The following is a 25,545-nucleotide window of genomic DNA, read 5'->3' on the forward strand; positions in this document are numbered from 1 at the left end:
GCTAAAGCCAAACAAAACCTTACACTACATCTTGGTATAACATATAATATTATCCATTACTTTATTATGATTTCTATTTTCTAAAAAAATAAGACTGAGAAATCTCAAGTGGTATTGGTATCAGTGTGCTTTTTAAAGAGGACCTATTATTCCCATTCCCAGCTCCAGTTTCAGTCTTGAACTCTGCTAGAGTAGCTTTGCTTGATTCACAGTTCATAAAAATAACTTTTCCTTATATTCGTCTTTGGTCCATCCCCTTGCTTCCTCTCTCTGAAACAAGCTTGTGCACATGCTGGTGTCTTTTTTTGAAATATAAGCCATGCTTAATATGCGTATCAACCAGTTTAACTATATATGTATGTATTATATATATATATAAATATATGTGTGTGTCTGTGTGTGCCCGGATAGGTCCTCTTTAGGATACAGTAAAAAATACATTATAGAGAATTAGTGATTATAAAGATCTAACAGACCAAGCACAGAGAATTATTATGCGAATACTTTATTATCAATGTGTGAATGGTGTTAGCTTTTTGTCTGGATATTAATAGTATATGAAAACTATACACCAAATCCAGGCTGCTGATCCTAATTTTGCTGTATAATTTCTCAAGTTGGTATTGAAAGATTCTTTTATATATATATGTATATATATATATATATATATATATATATATATATATATATATATATATATATATATATATATATATATATATACATATATATATATATATATATATATATATATGCCAAAGTGCATTTTCCGTTTTTTTCCACTTGTCCATATACACATTGCACCATACATAAATAGTTACATTGTAAAAATGACTCCGTATTTACAAGTATAATATATATTTCATATAATATATAAAACTTTATATTAAATCTAGGTAGATGATATTTGGGATAGTTTGTGGGGTCCATCTGTGTTATCTGTGGTTGTTGAGGAGGATCTCCAGCCAGCAGGGGCAGGAGGTGATGAACTGTCTTGAGTAGCAGGGGCCCCAGCCCTTAGCAAAGCTGATGCGCACACTGTTAGGGTCATAGGGTCCATCCAGGAGGTCAGCCTCTGTCGTGTGCCTCAGAAGGAACGAGCGCTCATAGTCAAACACCTTGATGGAGTAGCCTGGCATCACCTTCCGCACCACCAGAGTTCTGCTGTTGGGCACATCCAGAGTTGGGGAGTTGACAAATATAGGGTGCTCGCTGCGGTTATACGCCCAAACGCCATCAGGCTCTTTGCTGAGGAGTATGCCGTAGCCAATTTTGCCTCTTGTACGCTGAACAGTGCTGCTGCGATGTTCCAGGTTGAGCTGGCCCAGGCAGAAGCCGGTGCCCTGAGGTAGATCATAGAAGATGCTGACGGAGTGCTCATACACTGTGTAGAGGCGACCCACACGTGTCCGGTGCTCCCAGTATGCCACATTACACCAGTGGCTCTGCTTAGGGGCATCAGGTGACATACTGGCATCTAGAAGAGACAGAGAAATGTCCATTACACAAAACATAAACAAATGTAAACAGGGCTAATAAAAAGGATGGGTTGAGTTTTAAGGGATTAACTATCCCTTTTTATTGTTCAGAGCAGATGGCCACACTATAAATACTGAAGCAGGCACTGTATTGAAATTTAAGCCTTGTATAAATACCGCTGCTTGGACTTCTGTCACACACACATACACACAAACACACACACACCACCGCAACTATACATATCCTGGGGGTGGAGGGTGTAGCGAGGTCAGTGCAGCCAAAGACCTGCACTTCCACCCTCTACCTCAAGAGGGCACTGTAGGGATTAAACACTGACCACACTACAGAGCTGCTGGTCACACATGAACTTCCAAAACAAATTCTGTTTACTTAAATGAAATCCAGATTACACTCAAGTGTTCCCCTCTGAACGCCTTAAAACTATAAAATCTAGAGAGTGGAATAGAGGACACGGTTATAACGTAGAAAAAATGTTTTGCACATTTTAATAACTTTTGAAAATTTCTTTTTAGCAATGGAAGCAAACCTGGCATCTTAAGACTAAACATCTCCGTCCACTAAATCAGCTTCTTAATTCAGTTTTCATGGCTGCAGTCTGTGAAATCTTTTCAGTGACAGACCTCAGCACTCCAAAGTGAATTACTGCTCCCAAGGTAGACTTCGATCTTCACCATACCGAAGAGAAACACACATACTCACTCACACACACACACACACACTGCTGACTACTTTCAGAAGCTGCTCAAAGCTGTCTTACATTTATATTACTCATAAAATCTGTGGTACAAGGAGAGGACAGGGCTCGATGGATGAGAAAGAAAAAGAATGGAAGACAAACAGTTCCAGTTTTTCACATCCTGGAGACTTACTGTTCTCTTTGTCATAGCTAAAACGAGTCAAAGGTGACGTTATTAGTGCCATGCACTTTGGTTTCATTCTGATTATAACTTTATTTTTGTTGTAAGCATTTTTGTCACGAGCTGTGGCTGAGCTTGAGGCATGAATCTGTGTGCAGGTCCCTCACTACATATATACAGCCGTTATGTGACGGCAGAGAGTAACACCTGGTTTATGGTTGCAGTTGTCGCCCTCACAAACAACAGTGCAGATGCTGGTCTTTGGTGCTGTTTTGGCTTGTCCTGCCCACGCGATTTTTGTAACCTGGCGGACGTGGCTGGGTTGAACACCCAACTGTGCTTTACTTCCATTTCAATGATATATCAGTCGAGGAGTTTAGAGATTTCCAGATTACAGAGAACAAGATGCTGCAACAGCTTGAAAAAGATGAGACTCGGGGAAAAAAATCTAGACTGAATCAAGTCTGGTGCACTTCAAGCTGCAGTTAAAACAATGACAGGGTGACATCATAGTTGTCATGCAACATAATCAATGTGGTTTTAGACTGCTGCAACAGCTGGAGAAGATAAGACTTTCTGCAGAAAGCTAACCTCTCTGATCAGTGTTGACATACTCATTTCTATTTTCATAAAGCAGCAGTGCGTCTGAAGTGTAGGACAAGATTGCAGCGAGCCAAGTGCGCCTCAAGCACATGTATGAACATTTTTACATCTGTCCTGACGTCACAGTACGTGCAAGCAATGACCAATGTGTCAACCATAACCGTGGTTTTAAGGAGCCTCTTTCTCCTCTTCCCTCGTCTTCCTCACATTCCACAAGAGTGGGGGTGACGGTAGAGGGCCAGGCAGGGGGTCCCCCTCCCCCTCCAGCCAGCTCTTCCCCTGCTGTGGGCCCAGGGACGGCATTCAGCTCCCTGACAACTTAGCACAAGCCCGTGACCCGCTGACCCCCCAGCCTTCATGCTATCAGCTCCCATTAACTCACACACAGAGTGATGCCATTATTTTGCTTCAGAGAGTCTATTGGCACAGAGGATTTAAAGCCTGGGCCTGTGGCCCCATTCCTTTCAGTCTCTCTGCTCTCAGGGCTTAATGACCGCCCGCCCCATTAACAAACGCCTTTAAGGTGGAGCATCACAGATCCACACCGCAACAAAATGCCTTGTTCACCTCCCACCCAACTAAATCTTTCTGCTGAGTGACCCATACTAGTAAAGTTTATACAAAGATTAGCAAAAACGTTGACCAGACTTGCACAGAGAAAACGCCTGCTGGTTCGAGGCTCTCTGTGTTATGGAGGGGGAAGAAAAGAGCGAGTGAGTGGGGAAGTGTGGAGGTGGGGGGAAGCTGCAGACAGGCTCTCTGTGTGTTTGCGCACACACTGATGGCTTAAATGACCCCCTCTCTTCAGGGGCCCCAACATGCATGTGCCATTAGTAAATTCCACACTCCAGCTCCTCCACTCTGAGCTCAACTTTTACTGCAGCACCGCTCGGCCACACAAAGAACTCAGCTCCAACTAGTTTACGGCCGTCCATTGTCTCAAATCAAATGGAACCCAGACATCAAGGTAAACTCACTTTGAAACTGTGCACAGAAACACGAAAGACCAAATGGCTACTGTCTCCTTCTCTTTGGATGGAAAGAACAAAGCAAAAACAATCTGGTCAATGATATCTAGTTTTCGCACATAGCGTGGTGCAAAGATAGTCAGTTGGACTATGAGGACCAGGAAGAGGAATAAGCAGGACAAAGGTTAAAAATGTATTTAATGCTAAGCTTGAGCCTGACGGAAGACAGCAAGCACAGAAAGAGCTGTGCTTTTTCCTGTTGCTCTGTTGTGTCTACGTGTGCTTTTGCACACGTGCCTGTTTGGACTAGGGGAGAAAAAACAGCATACATGCTTATGTTTTTGTCCTAAATTTGCTTGTTACGGATAAACGAGCACGTCTGCCATAACCTGATTAAATTTTACGGTGCTTTTCTTGTGCAGAAACACTACTAGCCTGTTCTATCACACCCGTGCGATTTATTGAGTGTCATGACATTTTTACAAAGCTCCATTTTCCTCAAAACATGCTACAATGTCAAGATGGCATTTTCAGATTTACATGTTTGGATGTTCTGCAAATGTTTTTCTACAAAACTGATATAAGAGTAAGAAGGAGGATTTAATTAGTAGTATCTGGTCATAAAATTATGTAGATACATGCCAGACCAAGACTCAGACCAAACCTTAAAAATTCAGACATCAGAGAGGCAGTTCAGTGGAGGTGAAATGAATGGTTGTGCCTCCCTCCCCTTTAGCCACAGCATGGACACCCAACTCTCTCAGGCTCCATGTTGGCCTGCATGAGGTTCTGCTCTGGGTGGAGCCATGATGGCTGGGAGCAATTACAAGTGCTCTGCATCCATTTAACCCTGCCACCTTTTAACAGCTCCGTTTACCCATTAGAATAGTAGCTCATGTTATTATTGTTATTTTATTCTCAAAAGCCTCTCCTCTTAGTGTCAGTCTCAGAGTCAATAGATGCCGAAACAGCATGGACGCCACACTTCCTGTTCCTGCAGCCAGAGGCAATGAGCTAAGCATATGATGGAGCTGATCAATTTTAAAGTCTTACATAACCAGGCTCACATCAAAAAAAAAGTAGAGATCCATAAATCTGTGGTATTTGATCTCTAAACATTTCCATGGCCAACAGGAAACACAGTATGTGGAATAAAGCATCTAGTCTGGTGTTGTAGGAATATGATAAGAACAGGCTGTGTTTGGTTTTCCTTTAGGCAAACAGATTTGAAATGTAGCAAACCAACTATCACATTTTAGGGAATTAAGTGTAGCTGAGGACACCTGTATCCACATATACTTCACTTAGAGGTACAGTGACACACAGTAAACAGCACTATCTAAGAACTGCTACTCCCACAGCCAGAATTCAGTGTGTTTGATTTCCATAACAAGATGTGATCTCCATGGAGACGATGAGGAAAATGTTGATTTTTCTGTTTCCCTGTGGCCTCTCCGATTGGACAAATTCCGAGTGTCAAATGCAGGGCATCAGATCTGTCAATAAACACGGACTTATATCAGTTCTTTTGAAGTTAGGAGGCTAAAAGTTACGCATGCTCATTTGAACGCAAAAAGAAGTGAAGTGTCAGCTACATGTTGTCCAAGCAAAATGTGTTTTTATTTCTTTGTGATGGAGAAAAGAATGGGAGAAGTAGTCAAACTGAAAAAATACAAAAGTATTAGCAAAATGTGCTAAAAGGCAACCAAACCTGCCGCTGTGGTTGTAACAATGCAGGTGACTATGATGGTGATAAGCAAACACAGCAAACATGGATGACATATTTATTATGTTATAACAGAAGACAAACATGCCATTGAAAAAGCCCTTAAGTACACCTGTGTTAAACATAATTTGCCCAAGCCTCTTCCACAGATTTACATCTGGAAAAAAAACAGGGGGCGAGCAGATCACCCTGCTTGCTACGAGTTCCCTGCACTCCAGGGCAAGTCTGGATAATTACTGTTAAGTACACAAAAATGAGGGCTTGAAAGTTTCAATGGCAATCCTTGATGATCATCCAGTAATGCTTTTAAAGACAGCATGAAAAGGGAAGGGAGAAAAAAAAAGGGCAGAGGGAGCAGCAGAAAAGAGCTGCCCTGGGGTAAACACTGCTCCGCAGCCTTGGAGTGAGATGAATGGGAGGCCGAGTGTCAGGGACAGGCAGACAAACAACAGCTTCCCCTCCGCGCTAACATCTCCCCACCAAGCTCCAGGGCCACCCCCATTATACTTTATCTGTCCTAATCCGGAGCGGCTAGCAGAGATGCACTCATTCCTCTGCAACTTTGCTGAACAGGAAAAGAAAAACACTGTTGCCAGACTTTTTATGCAGCACAGTTGAAGGGAGGAGAGGAGCAAGCTCTCATTCTGTTCCAAGGATTAGATTCCCCTCCAGCTATTAGACTCTAGTGGTGAACTGATAGACTCTAGACTTGTGGTGGAAAGCAAGCACTGAGGACTGTGTGTGCATGTGTGAAAATTTACAATTCTTTCTTATTGTGCTTTCCTGCCCCATCACCCCACACATTTGTCTGATTTCTTTTATAACTAAACAACAAATTCATGGCTTTAATTCTGTGGGCAATAGCTTCCACAGGCTGACTATAACCCCGGAGCAGGCCACATTTAGGCTGGCGTCTGGGCTATCACTGCCATCAAAGTCGGCTTTATCAGACAGATATGCTAACTGGAGCTGCTCCTACATGTCTATGGATTTTTCTCCCTGAGGTCTGGCCTTTCTCTGCTGAGAGAGAACAAGTGATATAGACACAGCGATATATATGCTGGGGACACACACACACACACACACATGCTGTGGGAGCCCAGGAAACTGAATCCAATCACCAAACCTTTCTGGTCACAACGGGAATGCTTTACATTGTCATCCGCTTCCTCCTCACTTTCCCTCTGTTTCTGTTTTGGGATGACCCCACGAGGGAGGAAAAGTGCTGCACCCTTGATAGCAGATAACTAACAGAATCCATAAATTAAATCAATAAACAACAGTGGGTGTAGGAAGCTAAGGAGGCTAATACGAAGGAGCCATCTGGGCGCGTCAGTGAGGCTGCTGGTTTGAGAGAAAAAGGCTCCATTTTTTTTTCAAGGGAAGAAAATGTGCTGCTCATTTCCTCCAAGTTTCCTCCAAAGCTCTGCAATGTGTCAGAGACATAGAGCACAAGCGATGGTGATGATCCAAGTGAGGCCTTCAAGAGCCTTTCAGGGTTCGTAAAAGCTCTGTAAAAACTGTGGGGGATATTTGCGAATATGTCATATCTACAGGCAGCCTCAAAGGCCAGCCGAGTCCGAGTGAGCATCGAAAGCAAAGCGCTCAGCCAACATCCTGCTGGGTGGCTGCGCTCTTTCACCTCCCCATACAACCTATCTTTTTGCGTGTGTGTCTTGTTTGTGTGTGCACAAGTGTGAATGTGTTTGTTTGCTAGTGTGCGAGGGAGGTTCGAGCCAAGTAGGCTGGAGCGACTGAGTGGAGAAGACCCTGCACATTCCTGAACCCCCCCCCCCCCCCCCCCTCGTTGTGCCTCCTAACTTGCTACTCTGGTTAGGAGTGAGGGGGGTGAGGAGCAGTGAGAAGGTGACTTTCATTTGGTTAATCCTCAGCAGTGACATCACGTGTGAAGTCAAAAAGTTTCGGGTGCGTGGCTTGAAACGTGCACAAACTTTCTTCTGGGAAAACCGAGATTCCATATCGGAGGGAGAAAAGCGACTTTAGCTAGGCTATGGAATCAAGCTATGATGAAGGCCTGGTTTCAAATGAGCAGTAACAAGGAGCTCTATTATTTCGAGTTATGTTAGTCTGACTAATTTAAGTCGAAAGGTAGGTATTTGGTTTCCACCGGGCCGGGAGGTGGAGCAGCTATGATGGACACGCTTGCCGTTCAAACAATGGTTTTCTATTGATTGACCCAGTGGATCAGAGTCTGTGAGGAGAATGTGTTCTGTCAGGATAATGTGGCACCAGAGTTTCTGTTTCAATCACAACACTTGCTTGGGTGTAACCCACACTGCTCCACCGCGGGCATCCAGACACCGGCTCCCAAAACAAAGACAACTGCCCCCCCACCCCCACCCGACCTCATCTCCGATAAGTCAGCCCGTTCACAACAAGCAAGACATTCATTAAAAATGCAGGAGTGAACATTTCCAATAATTCACAAAGTCCTTCCCTGTCAACATCTGCAAAAAATCTTGAAACTAAAGGGAATGGCAGGATTTCATTAAGTAAATTATGTGTTGGCAGTCACAGAGAGGGGAAGAGGGGGAAGCTACAGCCAGACTTCTAATCTAAACCGTACCCTGAAATGCGACAGGCTGACTGCACGTACTGAGCCACACCGCCAAGGCTTTAGAAATGCACACAAATAAAAGATAAGTTAAACACACGACAAAAGTAAATACAGTTTTCCCCGGGGAACATAATAAATGAGAGTTTTCACATAAGCCTGTTTACAACTTGTAACAACTACTACTTGCAAAACTTGATCTCACAATACAATCTACTTTGTCAAGTTGTACTCAACAATAAAGGTTTTCTTGTCAGATATAAAACGGCATCAGTTTTCAGGAACAAGATGAAAGGCTCCAAATTATGTCTATCATACTTATGTATGATAGACATAATTAAGTATGTTAAGACAAGGTAATGGAATGAAGATATAGCTCCAGTAGACTCCAGTAGACCATGTTCAAGATAAGGAAAGAGGCCAAATAAAAGAAAAAATCCAAGCGCTCTATCTCAGTTTACATGCAGAGAGAAAATTAACCAGTTCCTTGAAGCACTAGGAGTTTACTGTTTAGCAATACACAATAAGCTATCTTTTCCCTCCAGCAGCAAGAGTCTCGTGTAGAGATGTCAACTGACATGGGCCCCTACAGTTAATCCACAGAGCATTCTCAAAGCTCAAAGAATGTGCTGGCTATTCTGAGTTTTAAAAATACTGATGGCTATAGGTTTAGGCACAACTGTCAATGCTCCTCTGGGGAGGACTGGGGGGGGTTAAATCTATTTTTGCTTGCAATCAGGCCACAGGCTGGCCTAAATCATAGCCGGCCTTGGCCTGTGTCTGGATTTATAATTGTGGGTGAAATGGTCAGAAAATAAAAACAGCATCCACAACTGGCACCTCCTTCGCTACTCTATGCCAGTTGTGGACGCAAGACTAGCTCATTTACGGAGCCCAGCTCGAATGGAAGTATTGTTCCCCCTCTCAGCTTTGAGGGGAGGCACACTAAAATGCTAAACTAACAGTTGGGCATTCCATACATTTTTAATGGCATTGCACACTCTTTATTTGTTGCTCTAACCCTTTGCCCCGAGCTGAATGAATGGCCCTATTGGTGGAGAGTGGTGCTGCGCTGCAGTGTGAAGGGAGTGAGGATGGCCTCCCTGTGCACATGTCAAGATTAGCTCAATCACTTTATTTGCTAAGGTAGAATATGGGGCAAAAAAGAAAATTATAGCACACCGAGCAAACCTCCTGTTATTTCTACTGACTGTACTTTCTGTGTGGTAAGGCCTAAAAAGAAACACAGTCCACTCTGTAAATCAAATGACAAGTACAGCACTGTGAGCCTAGAGGCTCGGTCAGGTACGAGGATATAGATTTATCTGGGAGTCCTTTAGTTAAGTTAATCAAACACCCAGCAGCAATGGCACCATACTGGCTTGCCAAACCGAGACAGTTAAATACTAAGCTCAGCAGGCTAGTTTCTGTTGACATGTAAGGGGTTTCAGGCCTCTCCAAGGACTGCTTTAGATTAGCAGGGCTTTCACTTTGCACGTAGAGGTCACATTACCTCACCGCATCTAGGGCCTGTGTTGGTAATACCAGAGGTGTGGACTCGAGTCACATGACTTGGACTCGAGTCAGACTCGAGTCATTAATTTTATGACTTTAGACTTGACTTGAAAAAATGTTCTAAGACTTGTGACTTGACTTGGACTTTTACACCAATGACCTGGGACTTGAATTGGACTTGAACCGGTTTACTTGAAAAGACTTGATATTTTACCCCAAATATAAAATTTAACATGCATATTATATAGAGATTGAAAATGTGACGTCATTCAAATTCAAATTTTATTTGTCACACACACACAACCATACACAGTATGACACATTCACGGGTAGAACCGCAAAGGATTCTGGGAACTCGTGGCAAGCGGTACTAGCGCACGCAGACTTTCAATTAAAATCAGTCACACAGCGATAAAAAGAAACACAAAAATGTCAAGAAGCCGTTGTATTATTAACTGCAATAGCCGGTCGCATGACAGCCACGGGAAGCCGACGGGTAAAGAGATCGGTTGTTATCGGATTACGTCGTTGAAGAGAAATTGTTCGAGCCATGTTTCCGAAGTAACAAAGACGCGACGGGTGGCCTGGATTGCAGCCATTCAAAGATCAAATATAACGTCCCATAACACTCCAGCTCACAGGTTAGTCTGCTCCAAGCATTTACACGAAGGTCAGTCTGCTGTTGTAGTTAATACGTCATTTTTCTTAACATAATTGGTGATATAGGTTACAAGCAAGTCTGAACAGAAATTGTCGCTTCTTTGTTTATTGTGCATAAATAGTGAATTGTCCTGACACAATATTGCGTTTCGCTTCTGTTATTATGGTACATTGACAAAAACATATACTTTTATTCACAGGATAAAACAGTTGTTTTGTATCACTAATTGTCCAGTACGATTACAGCATACAGTATTATTGTCACTGCTACATTTCTGTGATGCTACCAGAAATTATTTCCACTGCTAATTAATTACCATTGAGCTCAAAGGTCCTATTAATAAACTGTTAACGAATGTGTATTTATGAAGACGATTTGTGAGACTGGTAAACTTATGATACGTACGATGGTCTTTACTTTCTACACGGTGCATTTCAAGGTCCTGTACCCATCCGTCGGTAAACTGTACCTGGGCTTGTTGCAGTGACCTGAAGTTACTAAACTTCATGAGTGTATGCACTCACTCCAAGAACCGTATGATTATAAATATGCATATAAATATGCTATGATGAGATAGCTGACTTCATCTAACTAGCAAATGTTTTCCAGGCTACGTTGGTGATGCAGTTTTTTTTTTTTAAATGATATTTAAAAAAAAAAATCATTTATTTATGTATGATATTTTTGTCATGCGATTTTAAAGCCGGTCTTACAACCACATCCAAGAATAACATGCAGCTTATCTCAGAACTGTCGGTGAAAATTATTCTTGGAGCTAGGTTTAATTGAGCTGCATTTTATAGAGGTGCAATTTCACAATTTGTGTATATTTTCTAAGTTCACTATTTTGTCATGTGTTGAGAAAAACACAGATTTAAAAATTACATGGTCTAATATTTACATTTAGCATAACTGCAACATTATTTTTTTCGTTTTTTTTTTAAAAGACTCGAAAGGACTTGAAATTCAAAATTTCAGACTTGTGACTTGACTCGGACTTTTACACCAGTGACTTGAGACTCGACTCTGACTTGCCTGACATTACTTTAGACTTGACTTGAGACTTGAGGATAAAGACTTGAGACTTACTTGAGACTTGCAAAACAATGACTTGGTCCCACCTCTGGGTAATACTAACTGAAAATCAGCTCTCAAAACAAATGAGTATTTGAACAAAAGCTCAACAAAGAGTAAACTAATTTCTGAATTGCTGTGATAACTGAAGAAAATAAAAAGGTGCTTACTTCAAACTCCTATTTCTTCTGCAGAACACAGTAAGCCTACACATGGAAGATTTCTTCCCTATAAACTGAAGTCTTCCTTTAAATGCCTCAAATAAGGTCAAAAAGGTCAAAAAGCTGTAAACGAAAAGGTAGAAACATTAGTATACAATTGCCAAAACAGTTTCTTTTGCACATAAGAGAAACAATAATATCATATGCACAATGACCCCTCTGGAAATGCAAAAACGTCTGTTGGACTCTACTGAGAATCCTCACTGTCATGACTCAAGCCAGAAAAAGTTGAAAGCAAATTTCTGACACACCACGGTCTAACAATGCTGAGAAAGGGAAAATGAAAAATGGCCTTATCGCTCTTATCAATGGCTCTTTTTTTCTGTGTGTATGAGTGTTACGTAAGGGGAAACGGAAGCCAGCTTCCCAGGACAGGAACGGATACTTGAGACGAGGACTGTGGGTACAGGCCCTACACCGCTGCACAGAGAATAGAGCACCAGACCCTTCAGGATGTATAGCTATAACCCTGCTCCACCTCCCCCAAGCCTAAAATGGGACTCTGCAAACTGGACAAGACAAACGGGTGAGGAGAGCCCCCTCATGTCCCCTGAGATGCTGGCCTTCTCTTCAACATTCCTCAGTCTCTCCCCACTGTCAAAGGGGCAATTCACCGCCCTGCAGTGCTACAAAACCCAGGCAGCTTTTTAAAACAGGATGTTTGTATGAGGCCTCCTTCCCCTCAAATAAACAATCCGCAAAACCTGATTTCGGGAGGCAGGGTGGAAGCACTCGAGTCACATTATTTCCACATCCCGTATCCTGGAGCATTTGGGCTCCTGAGGGAGTGTGGGCGGCCAGGCGCTGGGAAGGCTCTGGGCTGCGGTGGAAACCTGAGGCCATGAGCCAGGCTGCAAGGGGAGATGAGCCGGAGCTGTATCAGTCTGGGGTCTTTAGGATGGAGGAAGGGGCTCATGCCTCGATGAGGGAGGGGGACATCGCTAACATGCTGATGCAGCAGACCATATGCCAGACCATACCTCTGTCAGGGTCCTGCTGCTACACCGAGAAGGCCAGATGTCTTATATACAGCGTGTGCAAATGATAGAGATGCAAGATGACAGTTATTTATATTCAAAAACAATAAGCCTATATGATGGCACTAGGGGTTACAATTAGGCTAGAGAGAGAAAAAAAAGCCAATTCAAAGTTAACAGTGGGGACAAAATGGTTTGTATCCTGTTAATTACCTCTTTTTACTTTGTTTGCCCTTTGTTTTTATTTTTTCCTTTCACTCGCCGGCTCGCTTTACGCACCAAATCTACTTGGTTAGGTTTTTTGCATAGTTGGCGAATTTTATACGATGATGAGATTGGAGTAATAAACTTGTCTAAATACTGCCATAAGCCCAGAGTGTCACAAGACAGACACCAAAGGATGCCAGCGGCTTTGACAAAATGGCAGTTTCCGACACCCTCCAGGGCTCTAGAGTGCGACCAATTTGGTCGCAAATGCGACCAAATTTTTCAGTGGTGCGACTAAAAATAAATATTTGGTCGCACAGGTGCGACCAACTGTTCCGGTAACAAAAAAAAAATCTCTGTAACTCTCCTTGTGGTCAACAACAGACACACATTATGCCCCTATCGTGGACTAAACCAATCAGAGATAGTCAGGGGCGGGACCTCTCTGATTGGCCGTGGTCCAGTTGAAAGTGCAAGTGGAAGAGAGAGGTGAGTAGCTTGAATAAAGCGATATCAATTCATTAACGGATTCCACACAAAGACCTAAACACGGAGCGGACCCAACACATCAGAATCAGCTTCGTCTTTCTCGGCTTTCTCACCCGACGGCCTGAACACGGACACGCTGTCGGAGCTTAGCGATTCTTCGGGTCCGCGCTGTGTTTACGTCTTTTTGCGCTGATTCTGAGCTGCAGGTTTTGCCTCTCTCCAACCAAAATTCACCGAGCCTGCAGCAAAAGAAGCAGCAAACTGCGCTTCACATTTGATCAATGTCGTCATGAATTCCCTCTGACTTTTGCTGTTTTGCTTCCACCACGATAAAAATCACACTTCCTGCACAGCTCTCTCTCTCTCTGTACTTCAGGAACAGTTTCCCGTCTCAAATCTGTTTTCTGCATTATTCATTCGCTTATTACCCACCAGTCTAGCGTTGTTTACAGCGCTTTTTCTTTTTTCACTTAAATGACCTCGGACAAGAAAGCCTAATTTCTGCTGTTCAATACTGAAGAAATTTAAATTTCTTAAAATTATGCAAAATTGCAGAATATTTTTAAGGTTATCTGCTATAAAAAAGCCAGACCAGGAAAATCTCCTTCATGTTTTCCTGTGTTTTATTCTCAGTTACTTTCACACAAAGGCATCTGCTGTGATTTTCACAATTCTGATGAAGTCTCACATGTATCAATACTGATAAATGATCAGAATTATAATATTTCTGACTGTCTGAGGCTAAATTGAATCAAATCAGGACTTTGAGAACCGGAATTGAATGGATTATAGAAATCAGTGATGATACTCAGCCCTAGTGAGCAGCCTAGGCCTGAGAGAAGTGGATGTACTGTAGCTGTGGGTAATAAGAAAAGATGAAAAGAACTATTGATAACTTTTTTGTTAAGTTAAGGCCTGATCTGTCTGAAATTCATAGCCAGTGCTCTGACACGGTGCCATCAATATTTGAATGCTGAAAAAGCACAGTGTATCCAGAAAACACATTATATGCTGCAGTAAATGCACTGCCCAAGTGTCCCCTCTCCCCACGGCCTTTCAGCAGCAGACAGCAGCAAACAGGTCGTCAGAGGAGGCCAAGATGATGATTAAGTTTTTAACATTTTCTACAATATTGACAAAGCACTTTAAGCACAAGTTTGTTAGTTAATAATTTAGAAATTAATATTGTCTGTATGGACTTCCCCCCCCAAAGAAAGTGCACATGTAAAACTGCGGTGTTAAGCGATGCGGTTGAAAAATTTGAGTGCGCCTAACTTTTGTGCCGGTACGCCTAGATTTTTAAAGTTAGGCGTACCGGTGCGCCCATGTCAAAAAGTTAGTCTAGAGCCCTGCCCTCTGATAAGAGCGGGCTGGTACAGTAGACATGCCTTTTAATTTATTTAATTTCTGTTTAATTAGATCCTAGCACAAGGGGAATCACATGCCTTCGAAGTCAGATCAACAGGAATGTGTCCAGTCTAATCTGCTCTAATCAAGAGATGCATCACATGCCTTGATTAGACTGTCTAATTATTCCACGCATTTCCACTGTCTGACGCAGACAGAGTGACTGGTTTGATGTTTAGCGCTCGCCTTCTCGTGAAACCAGCTCCGATAAGAACAATTTAATGCGCTTAGCTTATACATGTGAATGCAAAATAGATATCTGTTGCCTCATATCAGTGAGACAAAAGATATCTATCTACCAACTGCTTCGTTCCGCCAGAAAGAAATAGCAGAGTGGACCTGAGACAGCGATTGTCTGCAGACAAGACATCTAGACAGCACTGGTCTTTCCACCAGAGACAGGCTGGCAGACACAGAGGAGCAATCTATGATTATTGTGTGGGAACCGTGACTACTTGCTTATGCCCTCTTTCCTTCAGCAGCAACTTTCAGTCATTGCTTCCCTCCTCCTACTTCCCTTCACTCAAAAGGGAAGAAAAGAGAAAAATCATTTTTTAAAAAGGACCCTTCTCACTACACATGTCTTCTGGTCACTTAACCACTATAATCTGAGAGAGTCCAACCAGTCACACCAGTGATGTCGGCTCAGAGCAGCATGACCCTTTATAAATTGTCTTACATGGATAAATCCCGGTGGCTTAATTGAAGACACCCCTCCAGTGGCTGATGAATATAGGCAGACTAGAGCCATTGTCTTAAAACAGGCTCAAACAAAGGAAAGTTCTGCATCACTCCTTGTACATAAATAGTACAGATACTGTTATAACTACATGTAGTCACAATTACTCAGAAAAAAAGCCAACGGCCAAAATAAAAAAAATGTATCCTTGGCGACTGAAATAAGTACCAGTGCAAAAATATCTCACATTTATGGCTGCTCAGAACAGCAATATAATGAAGCAGTGACAAGCATAAAGAGCCCCCAATGTCAGAGACAATGTGACTGACATAATAAAGTCGATGCGTAGAAACCCCCCCTCAGACAGTCATACAGGAAGCAATGAGATCTGCATCAAAGGGCTGTGTACCGATGTCCACACAACGAGGCCCAGGCAGTGAGGAAGCATGTGCAGGCAGAATGTGAGAGGCAGCACTACACACTCACAAAGCATTAAGCTACATTATCTACTAAAAAGCTGGACCCAGTCATGATGTGAACTGACATCACCGCCACTTTTAAATAAATCCTGCAAACAGTACAAATGTCTGTGCACATATAGGATCAGGAGGTATGAATATTACACACATTCTTCCTCCCCACACTCCCAACCGATCGTTGCAGATGGCTGCCCCTTCCTGAGCCTAGTTCTGCTGGTGGTTTCTTCCCGATGAAAGGGAGTTTTTCCTTCCCGCTGTCGCCAAAGTGCTTGCTCATATGGGGGTTCGTACGATTGTTGGGCTTTTCCCTGTTTCTGTATCATTGTAGTGTCTTTACCTTACAATATCAAGTGCCTTGAGGCAACTGTTGCTGTGATTTGGTGCTATATAAATAAAACTGACCTTGAATACAACATTGTGCACATGGAGAAGCTTTTGAAAAACATTTTAGCATAGTGCACAACTGCACAAACTAACCAAAGGGATCAGGTGAATGTATCTGAACTGTAACTGTAACTCTGCAACAGGAACTTTACGATATAGATCGTACTGGTTTAATGGAATATTTACAAACACTAAATAATCTGAAGTAGAAGGAGTATACCTATTCAAATTGATCTGAATATATTCTGTAAAGTGGCAGAACAAGCTTATCTACCACACCAACCAGTTCCGATCTGTTTCTGTGCCATTGTGTGACGCAAAAGAATGCTCGGCGGGTATTTCTGTAGCCCAGGGCTGCAAACTCTAGTCGACTATTTGACTGCACCCCACCCAGCCAGTGCCCCCCAGACTTGCTTTTAAGAGGTTTACTTGTTCCTGCATGAGGGGTGGAGTCTGGATCCCACACAACTCTGGTTACACACAGACACTCTCTCTACCTAAGCTGGCGGGGGATTCACAAGGAAAGTCATCTCCAGGTCAGCAGCATGTTACACAGAGGATAACATGACAACATGCATTGCAGGTTTTATGTTAAATCAGACCTACTGTATGCAGGCTTTATATGGAGGCCTTCAAGCTTGTGGTGTTACGATGAAATAGAGCTTATTCACGATGGAGTTTCTATATCGTTGACAAGATGCTGATGTTTATTCTACATGGAAATGCTTTTGTATCTGAAACCTCTTAGTATAGAAAAACTCTCCGCTGGGCCCTGGTCATTCTCTTTCCTGAGTTCATTTTGCAAAGTTTATCACAGTCATTGCAGAATGATCTGGCCTGGCCTGCAAAAACAGTTGGAAGAAACCAAAGCCTAGCATGTCTAGATCCTCCCTCACCAGAGTCTCTGAGGAATTGTGGTGCGCGCTCTGACAAGCCCCTCATTTGTTGACTCAGGGAGTGTCGCCAGGCCATGCTGAGGTGGTGACAGCCTGTGCGCTGGGGAGGAGGGGGCCTTCGCTGACTGAATGCTTCAGTGCCAGGTAGCCATGTCAACTTCTCAGTGTCCTGGCCTCTGAGCCATGGCAGACCCCTTAACAGGAAATGCAATTCCCTGCAAGCCCCCAAAATCAGAGGTCTGACTCCCTGTCCACATGACACTGCGCATGCTGGCTAGAACCCTAGTACGAAAGGGGGAGGCATGCTCACTGTGGGCCATGAGAAAGGAGAGTTTCATTTCACATCAGAGGACAGGGCAGTTTCTGCTCACCTCCTTTGGTGTGGCCCCATTCACAGGAGCAACTCCATTTCCGTGAACCCACCCCTCCCTGCAGCCCATTTACAGCCAGGCTGGAGGTTGGATAGGGTTGTATGTGTGTCTGTGCACATGCATGTGGACAACTACGTGTGCTTGTGTGTGTTTCTGAGCAAGCTTGGATCTTATTACAGTTTGATCCCACTCAAATATTTCTGAAAGAAAAACAGAGGAGGGGAGGCCAGCTCTGAAGCCAATGCACACGCCCCACTGAACCGCTGCACTGCTCACAATGAAACCTTTATCTTTAAAGCTTGGACTGTTTGAAATGGTCCTTAATGAGAAAGAATAAAATACACCATCAAAATGAAACCTCCCCCTCACACACTCAATTTTGTGCAGAGAACAGCACTGAATTGTCGTTAAAGTACACTCCAGACACATTTTTTCCAGCTAGACTCAATTTAACCATTTCAAAGCCATAAAAACAGGATGATGCCACACTCAAAGCTCCCCTGATTTATTACAGTGGAAATATTACAGTTTACCAATGCAAGTGTATGCATTTAGCTTCATATATTCAGATGCAGACAACTGTGCAAAAAACATGGGCAACCGCAGGCAAACGCATCAGCATGAAAGACGCTCTTGTTTACAACTAAATGATGATCTTTATTATTCAAACTACCAATTTCAAATATAGTTCGGGGAAGAAAGCAAAGTGCCTAATCTATTTATAATTGATCTTTACCACACGGATCACTTCATCTAACAGAAAGTGTTAGAATCAATCAGAGTAATAAGTGCTAGTGAGAGCTGATGTGCCACTACTTCAAACAGCAGTTCACACATATATTAAGAAGTAAGTCAGGAAGGAAATATAGCTGAAATCACAACCTAAATCCATGTATGCACAAACATCCAGACAACTTCTGACCACCCATAATCAGCAACCGTATTTAACATCACACCAGTATTTACACACTGGCACTTCATGCATTTTAACTCTACTAATCAATTTGGGAAACTGGTAAAAAAAAAAAAAACATGTCAAAACTGCTCATTTGTCCACTGTAGGTAAAACAAAAACACGTACCTGAAAATTCTCCTGGTGTGATGTTTGGTGAGCTGGCTGCCTCGGTTTCAGTGTAAGACAATGTGGAGTCTGACAGATCTGTGGGGAATAAGGCAGAAATCAACCCCTGATCTACTAACAACGCAGGCAAGTAATCCATATTCTTACTTATCATCAGCCAGAGACACTCAGTGGTGTAGTCTCTGAGTAGTACATACAGTACAGCTGCAAACAGCATTGCTCAAACATTCATTTAGTAATACAAAAAAGAATTCTGAGAAGTCTTTCTTTTTAAATCTTGTTCATAATTAGCTAATAAGCTAATACAACAGCAGAAACCCTGCATTTGTAGACAGTCAGTTTCTCTGTATTACAGCATATTTGACTGATTTTGAGGAGAGCGCTGAGATTAACAGTAAAAAGCTCAGGACCGAAATTAGTCAGACCCCAAAGTCAGTGATTAGTAACATTATCCTTTGGCCTTTGTGCCCTCCAATAAGCATTAAAGGTAGTCTCACAATCTCCTGACAACTCTCTTTATGAATTTTATCCTGCATCTCATGTGCAAATGCTTCCAGCTCACTAATATTTGTTTTTCATGCTGCCACCGCTTTCTTTAAATCCCGCACAAAGCTTGATTTATAGGCCAGCGTGGAGTCTAAGACACAGTGGGCGATGTCATTGTTTGCATTTGTACTCGTGTGCTGGTATGTCTGCACTGTTCTGCCACTCAGAGATAATAAATATTTAACAACAATTACTTTAACTGAAATGAAGGTAAGAGAGAAGACATTAAAACTGATCAAGTTTATACACAGTTTGTCCGAGCTGTGAAAATGGCGAAACAGCACATGTAAACACTGGAAGAGTACTAGCTGTTGCATTAGTATTGTGAGCTGGATACAATTACAGCCTAGTACACTTTGTGTAACAGTTATTAACCATGTGCTAATCAATACACTGTGTTTACATGGCGCATTACTACTACGGGGCCTGCATCACCATGACACATAGTTATTTCTGTGTTAGGCCGTGGCGTAGGGTCTTATGACACTGAATGCAGTATTATAAATGAAATTTAAAACTGCAAATCAGATTTAAACTTAAAGACACTTAAAAAACACTCAAGCTTTAATTCCTTGGAAGTCCACTGCACTGAGTGAGGGACTCATCTCCATGTTGTATTTTCTATGTGTTGCCCTTCATACACCGAACATCGTACAGCCCCAGGTTAGTCTTCTGTTAAACCACTGCTTGCTTTAATAAAATGAAATAATTTATTCTTTCTCTTCGCAGGGAAGAGAGCTAAAGCACCTACATAGATATATTTGTGTCTGCTAATGAAACACTATGAGCGCGTTAAAATTGAATTACCAAAAGATTAACTGCATTTTGAACCAATTCAGTGGCGTTAAAGATTTGTTAAGTGATTCAAAAACAGCAATATTAGAGATGGGTTGAATCATTTTGACATGACCGTAATAAATAAGGCCAATGCGATTATATCATTCAATTCAATCAACTCATTCAAAGGAATTTGAAGCAATTCTTGATCATCAATAAAAAAAATAAAAAAAAACAACCCATGCAAATACACACTGAGCAGGGTTGAATTATATGGGCCGGCCACACCTCTATCTGCCTGGCTCTAGCTGGTATGCTGACATTATGCCACAAGCTGGCACAGGTCTCATCTCAAAGCTACCATGTAAATTGCCAGTCATGGTGCCCTGTTACAGCCATTACAATTCTCCGCATTACTCTATTTGTGCTTCTTCCTGTTAAAACAGCGACTGACCGTGCTATTTCCAATTTACAGGCTCCGATGGTCTTTAATTCGTATTATTTTTATTAATACAAAAATCATTAGACATCAGTCATAACGATTCTTCAGCACTCCCAAACAGAGAAAGTGCAAGTGCTAATTCAGATGAAGATGAGGAACTGAGGCGCAACAGAGTTCAACTGTGTTTGTCACTCACCCAGTGGCTTGTGTTCTTCATTAGGGGAAAGCCTTGAATAAGGAGGTGGGGGTGACTCTGTAACACAAAACAGTAATGTCAATAACCTTATAAAGGGAAAAAAAAGGAAGGTAAAACATAAGGTTAAGTCAGTCGTGAGAAAATATGGATTTGTGGAGCTAGGTTTCAGAAGATCTAACATTTGCGACACAGCATTTGTATTTTAAGCACTAATTTGATGTAAGAAAGATGTTTTAGGGGGTGAAAACCTCTGACGCTGGTGAAAATGTTTAGAGGCCGGTAACTGTAAGGTTTTGCGTAGACTATACTTTACACAGGCATACACATATAATGATCTAGTATTTAGATAATGTTCTAGTATCAAAGATCTATCCAGACGTTATATTCTGTGTGAAGTCATGCTGCGCTTTTTGTTTTCAGTAAAAGCAAGAAACATAGCTCACATACACAGCTCAAGTCAAGCCACAAGAGAAGCTTCAACACACAACATTTCAGAGGAAACGGCAGATTGCACCTTGACTCTTACAGCTCTGTGTCTGCGCTACAAAATAAATTCATTTTCTTCAAACGCTAGTTAAAAAGCTAATAAACCAATGCGAAACACTCCCTTCATTTGTCTCTGTTACTTGAGGAGATATTATTAAAGCTGAGCAGTCTTTAATATGACCACAGACTAACCCTAACTTTTAGTTAGTGTTTTAATAAATACGAGTAAATCTCTTTTTAACTTAATTCTGTTCAACGCCTTGACTTTTTCTTTTTCCAATAAAAAGGTGAAACGAAGAAAGTAACTTGCATAAGAAGAAGGAAAGCACAAAGGAAAGAAAACTTTGCGAGCACACAGTGACCTCGCCTACAGGGAAAATGGGAAGGAGAAAAGCATAATAGCAGTGGGTCCTTTAAGAGTGGCGGCAGTAATTGCCAGGATCTGAACTCAGTCACTCAGATACACAGCTAGTCAGTCTGGCGCCAGTAGTATGCAAACTGTATATTATCACCACTCCTTCACCTAAATAGCATGAGGGGACCTCCTCAGGACAAAAGGGCTTTTAAAGCGCAACTTGAAACTGATCTCATTCGAAAAGTATAATGCCTGGCGAAATAAAAGGGAAAAGTTTTTTGTCCACTTCAATCTCAGCTCACTGCTTCACATTTTATAAAGTTTTATTCCTTAAAATCCCGTGTGTAAAACTTTGAACAGTATTATAGTTTTAGATAAATCTTAAGTAGGCTGAGCTACAGTTATGTTTTTAGCTTAGTTTTTACAAAAGGGCTGACTTCTTTTACACTAAAACCTGTTTGTTTTACTGAGTTTCATTCCTGTAAAAACCCTGTTTTTTACATTCCCGTCTACAAACACTGTCAAAACCCGGTGATTAAGGTCTTGATTCAAAGCCCCCCCCCCCCCCCCCCCCCCCCACCCCTTGTGAATAGTGTGAAAGAAATACCAGCTCTATTGGGCCACGCATGAGCGCATGTGAGCTATGTCTACTACAAGCCTTAGTCCCAATTTGGGGTACGTGCCTCTTTCCCTCTTCTTATAATTCATCTTGGTAGTTTCAGTGGGGGCAAAAAAATAAGAAAGAAGAAAAATCCCACAGCACAGGCTCACTGTTCAGCAGATGGAACAAATATCACACTCTTGTCTATCAAACTGATCTTTTTCAAACCAATAAACAGTAAGGTTTGTCAGCAAACTTGAGGTTACATATATTGGTTCTGATTGATTTGGACAGCGTGTTAGGAAACCAGAGCCAAAATCCACATCAGTTTCCCCCATTTGCTCAATATGAATTCTGATATTGTTAAACTTGTGACTTTGAAGTGCTTGTCACAGCCAGCTGGCTCTAGTAAACATGGATGTTATGGAAAATCCTCCTCCTGTGCCAGTGAAGGGACAGAAATACTAACGCTTGCATCTTTACACATGATACCAGGCGTTGTCACTGGGTCAGCGGGGTCGAGTGGCCCTGCGTTTAAGGTTTTTCAAATCGTAGACCCCGTCCACTGCCAAAATCTAATGCGTTTAATAGAGGTCAGGGAGGTTCTGCCATAGATAGCTGATTGATTGTGGAAATAAAGCTTAATCTCCAGCACACGCCACTTAAAGTGACATACAGCAGCGAGGCTGTACCTCTGAGTAACTCTAAACAGCCACATACATGTCATACACAAAAAGTCAAAACAGAGGTACTGGCAGTCACTCTGAAGGCACCGACTTGCTCAGACACACTACACAGTACACACAGTACTGTATACATGGACAGTGGAACAAACAAACAAACTCCCCTTTATTGGAAACTTGATGTCACAGGCCACTGAAGTGAGCTCTGCAACAACAGAGCTGTTCAAATTTGACATTCTGGGTCAAAACTGACAGGCACAATAAACCGCTGAAAAATTTGTGCAGATCCTGGCGTGTTTTCAACACACGCTCTGCACAAATATAATAAAATTACCCAAGGTATCATCTAAGTAATCTGCCCCACATTTATGCTTTGTCAAATCTTCGTGCATGTCCCTTTGCTCGCACTTATTATTATTGCTCACCTTGCAGTAAAGATGGCTTTGGTAATCATTAACTGTTTAATCAAATGGCCAACCTTTCTCTATCACAGGGTATGAAACCAAGCCAAACAACAGGACAAATAAGGCAGTGTGACAGAAAAATTTCCAAGGCCCTTTAATGCCCACCCCTAAATAATGCTGGTTTCTGCTTGTAACTCTAACACGATCTGCCTTTAAATCAAATGGAAAATGTTTGAAAGTTAAATGAAATTGTTGCAATTAAAGAAAAGACGCAATATTGTGCAGTAAAGGTGTGTCAAAGTGAAAATACAGAGACAACTTTGAGGAACGTTTTCATGCAAAACAAGTGCAGATGCCCAAATGCTTAGTGCTTTGTTGTCATTTAAGCTATTGCAGGCCTTTGTGGTACAACATGCATGCAGTTTGTGTGGCAGACTCTTTTACCTGGCCCACAGAGTCGACTGTAGTGATAGGGGTTGCAGCATACTGTTGGACTGTCCGGGGCCCCAAAGCTCCTACACTCACAGAGCGGTTTGAGCTGGGCAGAGTGCTGGAGGTCAGACCAGCGGTACAGTTTACACACAAGCAGCTGAGGGGATGCCACATGGCCGCCGAATCTCAGCTCTGTCCGTGAAACCATAACACAGTCGCTCGGCATCCCTCCTCTGGACTCCACCGCTTCTAGTAAGGTATCCAGCGCTTTTTCCTTGAGCCGTTTTAAAAGAGCGTATGTGGCTGATTTCAGTTCTTGCTCTAATACCGTGCGTGGCATCGCCTCCTGCGCCTCCGGAGAGTCGCTCTCTCCTGGTCCAAGGTTCCTCAGCCCGAAGTGACACGACCCCGGACCCCTGGTGCCCTGAGCCGTCTCTGCACCCCTAAGCTCGGAGTGGTCCTGGTCTTTAAATAAGCAGCACGTCACCGTCCTGCATTCGCTGTCCTGTAGCGAGCGGGGGCTGCCCTGCTCCTGGGCACACGCGGCACCCCCATCCTGGTCCGATGTGACCCTCAAGTCGCTGCTCTCCACGGGGCACACACCCCCTATGTCCAAGACAAGAGACCCGCTAGGGGTCATCGGTCTGAACTCCGTTTTGGGAATTTTCTCTGGGTTGTAGCTGAACAGATCGTCCCTACAGCCCTCACCAGATTTGCCAATTCCATCTTCTCCTTCTTTATCTGGGATCAAACGGCTTCTCCACAGTCGCCGCACAAGACCTGAGCGTTTCGTCCTGAACATACGACAACTTGAAAATCTATAAGGATTTTTTTATTATTACTCTTGTACGGATATCCTAATATTAAAGACACTTCTCCGGTCGTTGCAAAACATTAATGACGGTGAAATGCCGTGCAGTGCATGCACAGCCAAGTGACGAGCATTGGTGGCAAAACCGCAACATTAGAATTAAGGAGATTTTGTTGCATCTACAACAGCAAAACCGAGCAACAAATGCACTGCAGCATTCCGATCAAAAGGCATGAATTCAGCCGATTATACTGTAAATAAACAAGCTATGAAACTGTGACTTATTCTCCTGGATCGCTGTGGAATGGACTGTTTACAGCCTTTTTTTTTCTTACAAGCAAATAAAAAAATAATCTGAACACATGAAAACATATAGTGATATACTCTATAATATAATCCAAAGCCAACAGCCTCCAAAGCAAGACGACAACTCGCTGCCTCAAACAGTTCCCGACTTTTAGCGACCCCAGTTCTACTTTCTACACCGGCACGTAGAGCATGAGGTACTTCGATGCGTTTTAATCCAAAGAAAATGCAGCGCAAAGTCAGGATCCTTGCCCTCTTCTCGAGATGTCAGTGCACTTCTTCTCTTTTTAAAATCCAAACAAAACGTCCATGCGTGCTGAAATGATCTTTACGAAGCCGATCGATCCGGGGCTGAGTAGAGCTCCTGCTTCTCTGCTCAGATCTAAACCAAACTGCAGCCCAGATCCCGTTCTTTCTCCGTTTCTCGCTCTTTTTCTTTCTGCCCCCCTCCTCTCTCTTCCTCACACACACACTCACACACACACATACACGGGGCCCCCGAGGAGAGCGGTGGAGCCATTGGCTGACTACCATCATGTGCTAGTCTAGACACTTTGGCGGCTGAGCTGCACTGATTGTTGCGCAAACAAGGTTTCAAGTTTCTTAACTCTTAAAGGCGAAACACCCATCTCTCTTTTTAAGTTAAAGTTACAAAAACTTATTCACACCCACTGCACTTAGTATGTAAAGTTTTTACAGAAAGCAAAAACAAACAATTGAGAAACTCATATGCACCAATATGTGCTTTTTATTTCTCCGCTGAAAAGTCTGATTATTTTCATTGTTTATTTTGTTTTCTACTTCATTTTTTTTATTGAGCCACAAACATGGAATTT

General features: G+C 42.6%; 1 protein-coding gene across 1 annotated transcript; it reads right to left on the bottom strand.

Annotated features, from left to right (window-relative positions):
* Positions 1 to 665: 665 nt before the first annotated feature.
* smad6b (SMAD family member 6b) lies at positions 666 to 25,198 on the bottom strand. The gene is made up of 4 exons (XM_080869614.1): positions 23,605 to 25,198; positions 20,632 to 20,688; positions 18,671 to 18,748; positions 666 to 1,477 (listed from the first exon to the last, which is right to left on the bottom strand). Exons 1-4 carry the CDS (start codon positions 24,392 to 24,394, stop codon positions 936 to 938), a joined length of 1,467 nt encoding a protein of 488 aa, XP_080725740.1. The 5' UTR covers positions 24,395 to 25,198; the 3' UTR covers positions 666 to 935.
* Positions 25,199 to 25,545: the final 347 nt, after the last annotated feature.

This window comes from Rhamphochromis sp. 'chilingali', assembly GCF_963969265.1.
Source record: "Rhamphochromis sp. 'chilingali' genome assembly, chromosome: 2".
Lineage (NCBI taxonomy): Eukaryota > Metazoa > Chordata > Actinopteri > Cichliformes > Cichlidae > Rhamphochromis > Rhamphochromis sp. 'chilingali'.

Excerpts from the sequence above, each read along its gene's own strand:
- smad6b (XM_080869614.1), bottom strand. The coding sequence starts at position 24,394 with ATGTTCAGGACGAAACGCTCAGGTCTTGTGCGGCGACTGTGGAGAAGC. Across the intron at positions 18,749-20,631 it reads TGAAGAACACAAGCCACTGG|ATCTGTCAGACTCCACATTG; the intron begins GTGAGTGACAAA and ends TATTCCCCACAG. Across the intron at positions 1,478-18,670 it reads CACACCAGGAGAATTTTCAG|ATGCCAGTATGTCACCTGAT; the intron begins GTACGTGTTTTT and ends TGTCTCTTCTAG.